Source organism: Phalangium opilio, unplaced genomic scaffold (genome assembly GCF_054372755.1).
Source record: "Phalangium opilio isolate 3A_F unplaced genomic scaffold, DU_Popi_V2 ptg000063l_1, whole genome shotgun sequence".
Lineage (NCBI taxonomy): Eukaryota > Metazoa > Arthropoda > Arachnida > Opiliones > Phalangiidae > Phalangium > Phalangium opilio.
This window is the reverse complement of record NW_028324180.1, coordinates 6560878-6574125: the sequence shown is the minus strand read 5'-3', so window position 1 is coordinate 6574125 and position 13248 is coordinate 6560878. Positions and strand designations below refer to the sequence as shown.

Genomic DNA, 13248 nt, shown 5'->3' with positions numbered 1-13248 from the left:
CCAAGTTTTGCAATCCAAAATCCTCTATGATGCAGCTCTGAAAATTAGACAGTCCACAGAAGAGAAAACTGAAATTTCATTCTCTGGCATAAAAATTAGAGATCGAGGAAGGTTGTTTATTCCGAAAGCTCAGCTAAATGAATACTTTTCTCAGTTAAACAGTGCCATAAGGACAGTTTTAAGCGAAGACGGAGTAAAAAAACATGGACATAGAATTCTACAGGTACGTTATTACCATTGAAGCTCATTTTCTGCTTAGTAATTAATTTTCACAAATATAGGCTGTTGCCGATTTCGTTGAGCAACACAACTCGATCCTCACAGAAACCTTTTTACGATGCGCTGAATCTTTGGTTACCAGAGAAGACGGTGTGATAATATGCAGAGAATTACAGAGAAAATTCACCCACGCCTTATGCAACGAATTCATAACATCGAGAGAAGAGAAAGTGAAAGGTGGAAATGGGCTAAGGGATGAACTTTATGTTCTTTCTAAGAACGTTGGCTCAAAACCTAAAATTACAGTTCCTAAAAATGCCAAAAAAAAATAATAATGCAAAGAATTCCAATAAAAAAACTAAACCAAAGAGTATCAAAATAACTATGTTCAGCCAAACTAAACAAATGGTCTCGCCGCCAGAAAGAGATTCTAGTCAGAAGGAAGTGTTTTTAAATAAAATGAGTGATATTTCTCTAAGCGATGTTCAAACTACTCCAAGCCCAAGCTCTAAGGAAACAAGTTTGGAATATAGTAGCCCAAAGTTCAAAATGTTACAGCAGAGTGAAACGGTTCACGGGTAGTTGAGCGGTTTTCAAAAGAGCGTTTTGGAATAAAGCGGTGCCCAAAACAGCGGTTTGCAAAACCGCGTGGAAGCAAAACCGCGGTTACTGTTTCCTCGTTTCTCAATACAGCGCTATTTCCCAAAACAGCGGTTGCTGTCTCCGCGTTTCTCAATATAGCGCTATTTTCCCAACCAGCGGTTTAGCACTACAGCGTTTCATAACCGTTTGTGATTCTCAGGTTATGGACTGATTCGCGGAATATATTTTGGAAAAGGTGGCAACAAATTAATAGGAAAATATTTTGGAAAAGGTTGCAGCTAATTAATAGGAAAATATTTTGGAAAAGGTGGCAGCTAATTAATAGGAGAATATTTTGGAAAAGGTGGTCGCTAATTAATAGGAGAATATTTTGGAAAAGGTGGCAGCTAATTATTAGGAGGATATAGGTGGTAGGTAATTAATAGGAGAATATTTTGGAAAAGGTGGCAGTTTATTAATAGGAGAATATTTTGGAAATGGTGGCAGCTAATTAATGGGAGAATATTTTGGAAATGGTGGCAGCTAATTAATGGGAGAATATTTTGGAAAAGGTGGCAGCTAATTAATAGGAGAATATTTTGGAAAAGGTGGCAGCTAATAGGAGAATATTTTGGAAAAGGTGGCAGCTAATCAATATCAGAATATTTTGGAAAAGGTGGCAGCTAATTAATAGGAGGATATTTTGGATAAGGTGGAAAGTAATTTATAGGAGTTCAAATAACCCATCACAACCAAACATTAAAACGCATTAACACACTAGACCACGAAACTGTTTGTTTGACAACCATTAAAATTCAAACCTAAAGCTGAAATCAATACTAATTAGAGCTCGGCATTATCCATCCGTTATCCGTAAATTAGAGAAAAATCGATTATTTAGAGATAAATGTTGTGGACATAATTCGATTTAATATACAACTTCTGTTGATAATTCTGGATTATGGATAAAATAACGTGGATAATGGATAGATAATGACGAGCTCTAATACTTATACCTTCAACAATACGAAACAACGCTCAAGATATAAACGCTGTAATCAAAATGCGCTGAAACGAGAAATGGCTATAATGGCAAACGCGTTTATGAAAAAGCCGTTTTGGACAATGCTGTTTTGATAACACGCCCAATCGATAACATACCGAGTGAAACGACCCCAAAACGTTCCCTCAGATGTAAGAAACGAAAATTGGTAGATAAGATAGCTAGTGAGCATGTTATTTCCGAAGAGATAAATCTCAAGAAACTATTAGAAAATCAAGAAACACTGGACCAACAAATTTCAGGATGTGGGAACAACATTTTCAAAGAAATTGATCTGAAGAATACACCATTAAAGAAACAAAAAAAGACAAACAAAAAATGTTCAAAAAATCTTTAATCAATGTGATCATTTAGAAGTGAGAGAAAATGGAAGGAGGATCAAGAAGCTACCTGCACACTTTTCTTCCTACGTATTGTGATATTGGTATTGTGATATTATTATTGTGATTAAAATGATCAAACTTTAAACATATCGTTATACATTTTTTGGTGCCTTTAAAAGGAGAATGAATTGGCCAGTCATTAAGTTTTTATGCACTTAGGACTCCCAAAAAAATTATAAAATTTTATTTATAGGTCATTTTTCAATTGATGAAGTCAGTACTTTGTACAACTTGTCCCACTGACGGACGCTGTGATTGAATTCTTTTTAGGCTCTATCGTCTTCTTGGACTCAAATTTCTTTTTAAAAGCGTCTCTTACATAGAGAGGAACGTCTCTATAGCCCTTACCACTGTGGTGACCCTTAATAACTCTCTTCGTTAGAGCATGCTTCCGTAGAGTATGAAAATTTATACTACTAATTTTGCCACCTGCACTGTGCTTGTACTGGGAAAAAAGGGTTTCGACAGCGCTTCCGTTAATTCTGATAAGGCAGAGATAATATTGACCATCAGGATATGTTTCAAGAAATTCCTTGGCGAGGCTCTTCATTCCAAAAACCATTACTCGCAATAAACCCCACGTCTAACCAATGTTAAAACGATATGGTGAAACGGTTATAGAATTATCATCACCTTTAGATCATTGTATAAATAATGTACCTGCCAAGAGAGAAATTTCTTTTGTCTGGGATGGCTGGGGTTAAAATCAGGATCGTTCTCTGAAAACAAAAATCGAGATATAAACAAAATGATTGGATGAACATTATAAAAATGGTTGTGTTATGTTTATTCGTAGACAGGGTTCGTACAAATTGTTGACGCAAAAATTATTCTTACCAAAAATATCTTTAAGCCAGTCGGTGAAATATTGCAGTCCTTGGTCAAGGTTTAACAAAGCAGGGCTATCTAAAGAAGCTACTTGTGTCTTGGATAACATTCCATCTTCAAAAAGGTTTTGGCAGGCCTTCAAATAAGAGTATGTGCTCAAGACATTCTTAGCATCTTTAGGTTTTTCAACTTGGTTGCTGGATTTCAGATTTGGTTCTGGGTTAGCATATTCGTATAACGCAGATAAAACATCATTTTGCTTGAAAATATAAAAAAATTACGATTAAAGTTACGTGTTAAAAAGAATAAGCTAAAAATTTTTACCTGTAGAATTCGGGCGGGCTTTACGTTTAGCTTAGTCCAAGCGTCTCTTTCCACATCAGCCTCCAAAAGTTTCGAGACTAACCTCGCTACACCCTTATCTCTTAAATTATCATCCCTAGCTTTGAGGTCAATGATTTGTTGCCAACCAAACTGTATGCCCTGGTTTTCAAATAGTTTAGCGCGGTCGGCAAAAGATGCAAAGAGTGCATTTACCATGTTTTTTAACTGGAAAAACAATAATGAATACTCCAAATCCAGTTAAAGCACTATAAGAGGTATACCTGATGTGATGGGCATATGATGAAGTGAATATTTCTTTCCAGTTTGAATGGGTTAGGGAAGCTCGCGTTAATGCTGATTTCAAGTTCATTATTTTTTAATTTATAGCTAAAGGTCCCGTCCAAGCCAACACACTGCTTTATAACAGAAAGGTTTGCAGAAGCTCCGTCACACACTATAGCAGATACGTTGAAACCGTGAATTTGGAAAGCTTTAAGGACTTGAAAGAGACATCCAAATGTGACATGAGCGTCCGCAGTTGTTGGCAATGCGAAGTAAGGTCCAATTATGTCGTAATTGGATGAAAGGTCCCTCCATAGAAACTGCAGCATGTAGTTCGCTTTACGGATTTCTTTTTCCTCATTAACTTCCCGGTACAAATCATCCAAGTAAGCGTATTCTTCTGGTGGCATTGCTAATCCGATAAGCTTATGGTTCTTGCTGTTCCAAACAACCTTTCCTGCTACTTTAACCTCGTCAAAAATTAAAACACCATCAGCCACAGGTTTTGGAAGGCCCAGTGACATCTGCTCCTTTGCAAATATATCATATGTCTCCTTTTGTTCCCTGATATATTCGTGGTTAACCCCTGGTTCGTCTAAATTCTTGGATGTTTTACGTTGAATAGAACGCCATGATGGCAAGTTTAGAATTTTGAAGCTAAGAAGCGCTTCATAAGCGGCTTTGCTTCTACACGCTACAGCCAATGCTTTAAAGGGAGGTTGAAGAGGAAAATCAAGTCATTGTTTATTGCTTCTTCTACTACTTAAAAGACCTATCCGCATAGTTAATCAGGTCGTGTACGAACCCTGCAGTTAATCCGAATGTTTTTAGAATCATAGGGATATAATTCTCGAATGGTATTCTATGCGAATAGATCATAAAATTTGGTATTAGAATTTATGGACAAAAAAGCACTAACCGATGCGGTACGTGATAACGCTCCAGCGATTTCCTTTACAGCCAGTGGCTAAACATTATATAAACACAATTATACATTTGTAAAGGCCAAAAACCAAAGATACCCATACAATTTTTAGATTGATCATGTAGAAATACTTTCTTTTCCTGCTGAAGGTGCATATCGCAATCCATGTCCCAAGCTTTTCTTAGTCTTTCCCGTGTCTCCTTGATTGTTTCTTGGTTGTTAGCTGATTCTTCAACAAAGCTTAACACCCCATCTAATTCTTGCGAAAATTTCTCATTAACTGTTCGCGTAACTTCTTTCATCTGTTCATGTTGTTTCACACCAAGCTCCATTTGCATATCGTTTAATTTTCTTTCAATCTTGGCAGCTTTCAATTTTAAAATATGAAATCTATAGGAGATTAATTTTTTCTTCTTTGCCAAACTATCTGGAGATAAAAACTTTGTAGGGCAAGTAGACGACGGATGAGCTCTTTTCCTGCGGGCTGGGGATGTCACACTTGCTTTTCTTCGCTTCATACAGTCTCTCAAATATCTTTCTACATATTTGCATTCCTGGCAGATGTCACACGATTCAGCCTCCGTTTGACTTTGAGAATTTTTTTTTCTAAGAAACCATCCTTCGCATGTAGTTGCCATCAGATGATTGCATGGATAGGCAAATGTTTTAACCGTCCTGGGAGTATTTGGCAGTTCGGACACTATTCTAGCTGAATCTGTACCCAGACCAACACAAAATACCAAATTGACATTTGCCAAATCAGCAAGTGCATCATTTACTCGTGTGCTTGAAAAAACGCCATTTTCCAATACAGAAAACTCTTTTTTGACACCTCCAAATAAAACAATTTGTTTCAAAGTTCCTTTGGCATTCAGGGTACATTTAAAAGGCTCGCTGTTACAGGTTGTATCATAAGACCCCTTTCTCGTTATTTCCAAAATATACTGGATGAATTCATTGCGTTAATGACAAAAATTTGATGAATATGAATTGATTTACATTACATACCTCGTTACTCGAAGTTGTCTTTTCAACGACATGTAACGTTTCAAACTGATTAACCAAACTTGTGAATGGTACACCAATGTAGCTAGGAAAATGATCTTCTTGTTTTGCCAATCCCTGAGAAGGTACAGTTGGTTTGAAAGAATGAGACGAATTTGATCTCTTCTTTTCTACGTCGAATCTTTCTTCAGAAGTAGGAGTTCCTATTGTACTCACTGCTTCTAATTCTTTCGAGAAACTATCGCTTTCACTCTCCTATGGTTAAAACAAATGAACAAAAATGCATATTTCAAATGGTTCAGGAATTTCAATTGCCTTGTTTACATTAGGAAATTCAGTTGTTGACACCGTAAGCGGCTCGGTGGCATTTTCGCTACTTTCGGTTTGCTACGATTATACAAGATTTAATTAAATCATAATTATATTCACATGTTACTTAATAGCTTATGTGATTAAAATAACAATACATACCAGATGAGTGTTAAGCCTGGCCCTTATCCTTAAGTCACTTGTGGCAAGGCCTAGACTTTCTAACCTTGGCACAGGCTTTTTCAAAGGCGATGGAATATCCCATTTAGATTTTCGTACCATTTCTTCTTCTTTTTCCTTTTCACGTTCCGTTTAAAGATTTCGCTAACTCTAATTTAGTTAAAAATGCTAGCACAAATATATTTCTTGTGCTAGCCTAAGATGGCTACCACGTTATAACCGATATTGGCCTTCTCGGACTACTTTCGGAAGTTGACGTCACACAACATTTGAAAAATCTGGCGGGAAAGCCCCAAAGAACATATATGGGACTAGAACAAGACTTGTTAATCCAAATGTTTTATGCTCCGTGTACGACAAGCTCTTAGTTAAACATTTCTATGGGAAAGGTCTTAAATGGCACACTTATGTTTATTATCCGCTTATGATTCAACTAAACACTTTCTCCAACTTAGGTTACGTTCTCATGTGTTTAATGACTTCTGAGCTTTAACGGGCCTAATGTCGTCTGCTATTTCACGCGCCTGTTTGTTTGATTCGAAATAGTTTTAAAATTGGTCGCGGCGTGGCGCTAAAGAGGCGCTAGAGAGATGCTTCCCACAAGGAACCACCCGCCCTATCTCCATTCCAGTCCATCTGTGTTTAATAGAGATGGGCCGATACCGATCCCATATCGGTATCGGTACCGATATTTGACTTTAACCGATGTATCGGTATCGGTTAAAAATGAACCGATATTTCTACCCGATATTTTTTGAAGAAAAATATCGGTTCATTGTTAACTGATACCGATATATCGGTTAAAGTCACATATCGGTACCGATACCGATATGGGATCGGTATCGGCCCATCTCTACAACCTATATTATAGCATCTATTTTCTTATTGATATCGGTTAATATATCGGTATCGGTTTAATATCGGTTTATTCCAAGGATCGGGTAAAATATCGGTATCGGTACGTATCGGTTTCCCAAGTATCGAATGATATCGGTATCGGTTAAAACTGGTATCGGCCCATCTCTAGTGTTTAATGGTCTTAGATATGATAGGGTGGGTAGTGATGCCGATGTAAAATGGCAAGAACGGTTGAATGGCTTAGACCTCTTCTCCAACCGCTCTACTACAAGTATGAGGATTGGCTTCAAAACGTGCTAGAATGTCGACTTCCCTATCATGATTACCAATTATACGGTCTCTTCTACGTTGACGGTCTTGCACGACGAAACTCCCGAAATCTCGTAGGTTGCTCTAATGTTCGTGAAGGTTCTTCAAACCGGCCTTCGTCGGTGTGGGAAGCGTTCGGCATAAAGCAATTCCGCTTGTTCAACGTTACCGCGACATTCACCCAAAATAAACATCATGTCCATTTTTTCTCGGTTGGAGTAGGCTGCCATTCGTCTACGACACAGGACTTACAACGTTTATACGATCTAAGCTGCTAGTAACGACTGATTGAATAATGTGCCGAATTCTCAGTGCCGCGGATAATTTTGACCTTCGTAACCACGTATGGATTCCTTATCTAAGTAGGCCAAAGCATAAGGTGAACCCATATGCTTTGGCCTTCTAGATAAGGAATCACTCCTCAAATGCTGGAAAACGTAAAAAATGGATAATAGTCTTGAAGAGTGCCTACACCACGACGGTAGGCACATCGAACATTTACGCTGATGGGTTTACCAAACAGCCCTTTAACTTGTAGTGAGATGCCTTAGTTCCTAATCTTAATCGTAGGTCTTTAACGTTTCAAAGTGCGTATCATTAAACGATATTCACTATGATACTTGTTGCACGTTCTCATTTGCATACAATGACACATGTCACACCCTGTATACGTGCTCGAAAATGTACTGCAGTGAAGTAGTCCGTCAGGGGTTTTGGGGGTTTTCCACAAAGCTAGGTGTTTCTCTGATCTCTTCCACACTGTATTTGAAATATATTTGGCATTTCCCGCAGTCATTTTCAAATATGGCACGAAAACTTACAGTAACACGTCTTCAATATTCAAGTATGATTTTAAGACAAACTCCAACATAATTATTACCAAGTTTCTTAATTTTTGAAGAATACCTGTATTGAAATGACATTCCAATCGTTCATTTTCCAACATGGCGGCCAAATTATCCAATGAATTTCTTCAAATTTTTACAATGAGGTTTACACAGCTCTCATTATAATATCTAAAAGGTTTCATAATTTTCAAACAACATGGTGATATATACTGTACCCAGCATTCATGGCGGCCATTTTCCAATATGGCGACCAAACTATGAAACACAGAGCTGTAAAAATTTACTATGATGTTCATGTGGTTCCAATCATATTTTTCATTAATTTTCATAATTTTTGAAGAAGAGCGTGGAATATATTTTTAGCTGACTTTCCTGTCGGCCATTTTTGAAAATTGCGTTGAAAGATCGGGTTCTACAGCAGGGCTTTTAGTATATTTTTTGTTAAAACACAAACATCCCATTTACTTGTTTTCACATTTATATCGCAATTTTCTAGATCAAACCCTAAAAGTCCTGGGCTATTAGGACAGTAATTCTATGACGTCATGAGTGTAATCGTTTATTTCATTTAAATGATATTCTTACAACCTTGTGCAAAATCAAAACGTGCCCAAATGGTTTTAAGTTTTATCTGTTTTAATGGAAAGTAATTTCGTCATGCGAATATACTACGATTAAAGTTTTTCTGAGAAAACACTGATTTGAGTTCGAGATATCGTGGCTATCACGAATAATACGAAGATAGAAAAAATTTACAGGAATTAAAATTTCTGTGTAAAACTGAAAAAACCCAGGCGCTTCATTACCAAACATAATTTAATCTATACCTACATCGAGTCGCGATTCTCGCCTACAGGATACCCAAAGTATCTCCGTCGTACTTTTCAACGGAAGTTTTATAAAGCTAGTTACCAGTTGAGAAACATTTGTGGCGCTTATACATGTTGGAGATTACCTTTTTTGATCTTTTTCTCAAATTCTTTAATATAACCAGGGATAGATAGACTTTTTTAAGACGGAATAAACAATGTTTGGCCTTTACTTCAGTCCGACTCATAGACGAGTATATAGTCCCTTCCTTCAACACGTAACCAAAAAATTAAATTATCTTATTGGCTCACAAAAACTACGTATTGGTGACGTTGCTGACAAGGAGGGCCAAAAATACGTAATTCCTGTTTAGCTCTGTCGCTATGACTACGACCCCTCTTGCGTTGTACCATAGCCCACTCGATCACGCGCGTCACGACGCAAGCTGCTCGCGCTATAGCTTTGGAGCGCGGATCGAGTGGGCTATGGTTGTACAGATAAGCGTCTTCGCAGGGGTTCAAAATGGAGCCGTCTAAATGCAAGGGTCCGGTAATTATTCGGGAATTGTTTTTAATAGCAATTAAGAAGGTAGTTAGTGAATTTGGTGCCGGTGTTTTGGATTTGGAGTACATCTGTAAGGGTGAAAAGTGTTCGCTAATTCTTTCTTAAGCCAATCATTTCTACTATCCTCATGATTTTGTAAACGAATTTGATGAAGTTAACCAAGGCTTAGTGAATGGTCAGGAGTTTTTTGAGCTTAGTGTTTGGTTAAAACCTGTTCGTGCTGTAATATCTATGAAGACTTTTACTCAATTCTAACTCACTTTTAATTTTCTTGGGTCTTCCTAGTTTTTTTTTTCAGTTGCAAGCCCTATGTCTTGTGTAACTTCCATTTTTAAACAATGTTATTTCAAAAATTACAATCCGAGCGCATTCCAACTTGGCAGACGAAGGGGCAGACGACGTTTATTTGACCCGGATATACATACAACGCCATAACAAAAATAAGACCCGCCTCTTCTTTCATACCCCTCCGTCACGGGTAAGGGGATCGTGGACTAGGACGCGCACCCGACATAACCCTGTTACCCATTCCGTCTTAAAAAAGTCTATCTATCCCTGATATAACTCAAACGCTTTCGAATCGGCTTTCGACGTCTGTTTGTCGCTTTTCGCACCACGGTGACGGAATCTTTGCCCTGACCGCACTCCGAACACCTCTGACAGTGGGCGCATTCCTTGGTTATATCCTCGGGGATACTGCCGGAATATGTCTCCAGTTCAATTGCTCTAAGAGTTTTCTCAACGCACGTGTTATTCGAGGAGAGCCGGATTTCCGCCAACGAGATCAAAATGGCCAACATGGTTGAAGCCGCGAATACCAGAAACATGACGCTGACATCGTGGAAAGAGGTCTTTGAAAATTCCATTAGTCGTTTTTGATTCAGATATTTCGAACACGCTTTCTTGTTAAGGAGGTCATTTGCTAGGATTTTATGTCCAGTCTCCCAAAAATTCATAAGCCTAAAAAAAGCCTTAATTTTACCTATTTTTTATGAACCGCGGTTGTATATATTTAGGGGCGTGCCAACCTTTCTACTGGAGCGGGAGAGAAAATTCTGGCAGTTGTCCCAGACCCGTACACCCAGTAAGTTGGAAAAAATAATTACAATTCGGAACCGATATTTGGCTAAACCTATATATCGGTATCGGTTTAAACTGGTATCGGCCCATCTTTACTAAATTGGTGCCTTTTGAAATTTCATTAAAAACAATTAAGTTTAAGTATTGTTTTTCAAAGTTTTAATTACATGCTCTGAATTGCGTGGTTTGCCCTGAAACTGTGGAACATACGAAATTTTAGTGGTATGGCTTAGGTAGTCGTTTCCCCGCGAATATAGCGACTTTATAGGTAAGCGATCAAATGTAAATAAGTTAGGCTAGCGATCAAAGATAATTATAATAAGTTAGCGATCAAGGGTAATTGAACTAAGTTAACGATCAAGGGTAATTGAACTAGGTTAGAAATCAAGGGTAATTGAACTATGTTAGAAATCAAGGGTAATTGAACTCGTTAGCGATCAAGGGTAATTGACCTAGGTTAGCCATCAATGGTAATTGAACAAGGTTAGCGATCAAGGGTAATTGAACTAGGTTAGTGACAGGGTTGGCAAAAATTAAGTTTTTTAAAAAAAAAACAAAAGTTGTGTTTTTTATTGTTTAAAACACGATTTTTTTGTTTTAAACTGTTTTTTAAACAAGTAGAAAAAAACAGTAAAAAAACACAAAAAAACTAGTTTTAAACATGTTTAAATCACTCTTCCAGATCTAATAGTCTATATCGCGGCTCTCCATTTAAGCCACTACTCCCGCTAGCGCAAGGCGCTTATTTTCACAACCTACTTGATTAAAGAAAGGTCTTGGTTTGGACCAAGACAGAAAAAACAAACGATAAGAGTGACGTTTATCAATTGACTGAAGTCCCGATATTGCAATTTTTCTTTATTTATATTGATTTAATCCTTAATCAATATTTAATTCAACCAACTGATTTAACAGTTAGTCGATTTATTCCCTCCAAATTGATTGAAAAAACTACAAATTTAAGCATTTTCAAGAACAAATTAGATTTTCCGAAATTATTTTATGATATTAATTATTTTGAGCGTTCAATATTGAATAAATTTAGAATTTCAAGGTGTAAGAAATTGTCCGTGTGGAATTAAAACCAGGGACCACTTGAACCCAAAGCAAGTATTATACACCTAGACCAACGGACCACGAAACGTATTGAGAAGTAAAACACGAAAATAAAAATACTCCTAAATTTATAATATGAAGCTCTAAGACGCGACCTTCCGGGATTTAACCTGGTACCACTCGCAACCAGCGCGAGTATCATACCCCTAGACCAACGTACAACGAACATGTACTGCAAAGTCAAACACGAAAATCAAGAGCTCCTAAAATTTAGAATTTGAAGGTGTAAGAAAGGGTCCTTGTCAGGGTTGGCAAAAACTTAGTTAAAAAAATTTGTGTTTTTATTGTTTATAACACGATTTAAAGTTAGATTTTCGGAAAACTTTTTATCATGAAATTAATTATTTAAAAGGGAGTACGTGTTGAGGGTACAATATTGAATATTCGAAAAATTCTACTGACTGTTTAAAAAAGAGCAAACGATCTTTTCAAAAGGAAAATATAATTTTTTTAATAGCGGATACAAAATGAGTGTGATGCGTAAATTTGTACATTTAACCCCTAATGTCTAAATGCCTGATTTCTTTTGTGGCCACTATTCAGTCATTTCCGCTTCCGTACTTCCAAGTTTCTTGGTCAGAACTCATCATACATTTGAAACGTCACCACCCCTTACTTATTTGTAGGCGCTCATGTTTTCCGTTTTCGGATTAGGCGTATTAATTTTAGCATTGTCAAAGGCCTGGCTTTATAGATTACGCGTAATCTTTTTAGAACAGTAAAATGTACCAACAGTGTAGAGAAACCACATAGGAAAAATGTTATTGCTTTGCTTTAAGTAGATGACAAAATAAGTTATCCTTAATCATATTTTTGAATAACAGTCTTCAATACAGATTAGTAATGGATAAAACAACAGAGAATAGTACGGCAGTACAGGGAATGGATCTCCCCTGCGACCCCCTTTGGTATTATAGGGAAAACTCCTCACCCCCTCCCCTCCCCCCATATATGTCCTCTTTTTCTGCGACCCCCCTTGCCGACCCCCTTTGGTATTATAGGGAAAACGCCTCCCCCCTCCCCTCCCCCCATATATGTCCTCTTTTTCTGCGACCCCCCTTTGCCGACCCCCCATTTGGTATTATAGGGAAAATCTTTTTGGGGGTTTATAGGGAACCTGGACGACCATATTTTCATCCACCCCTCACCCCATTTGGTATTGCAGGTAAAATATGTGTTTTAGAGAGGCGAAACTCTTTTTTGGGGTTTATAGGGAAAGATATTTTTTTCACCGCTAGATGTGGTTATGGTCAACCTTATTTGAGGGAAAAAAAGAAGAATTTCTTCGAGTCGAGAGGGGTCCTCTTTAAGCTCAGATTTGTTCTTTTCGGATCTTATTTAAAAGGGTACGTTGTAGTAGGAAAACAAGATGACCAAGACCCTAATATATGTTTTTTTAAAAATTTTATTTTTACAAGATTTTACAAATCTTTTTCCAATCTAGTTTTAAAATATTTTTGTTGGGAAATTATTAAGTTATAAAGATTAAATGGTTTTAAAGTGCACATGCACTTTTTCTTTTCTAGGTTTTCTTTAAATTTAAGAATGATTTCAGTAGGAGTA

General features: G+C 37.2%; 2 protein-coding genes across 2 annotated transcripts; both read right to left on the bottom strand.

Annotated features, from left to right (window-relative positions):
- Positions 1 to 2461: 2461 nt before the first annotated feature.
- Positions 2462 to 5244, bottom strand: LOC149662843 (uncharacterized). The gene is made up of 7 exons (XM_089842339.1): positions 4710 to 5244; positions 4601 to 4648; positions 3681 to 4387; positions 3400 to 3624; positions 3085 to 3334; positions 2908 to 2966; positions 2462 to 2830 (listed from the first exon to the last, which is right to left on the bottom strand). Exons 1-7 carry the CDS (start codon positions 5242 to 5244, stop codon positions 2462 to 2464), a joined length of 2193 nt encoding a protein of 730 aa, XP_089698465.1.
- Positions 5245 to 5259: 15 nt separating this feature from the next.
- Positions 5260 to 6231, bottom strand: LOC149662842 (uncharacterized). Its single transcript, XM_089842372.1, has 6 exons — positions 6083 to 6231; positions 5936 to 5998; positions 5828 to 5866; positions 5615 to 5728; positions 5386 to 5550; positions 5260 to 5321 (listed from the first exon to the last, which is right to left on the bottom strand). Exons 1-6 carry the CDS (start codon positions 6200 to 6202, stop codon positions 5307 to 5309), a joined length of 516 nt encoding a protein of 171 aa, XP_089698498.1. The 5' UTR covers positions 6203 to 6231; the 3' UTR covers positions 5260 to 5306.
- Positions 6232 to 13248: the final 7017 nt, after the last annotated feature.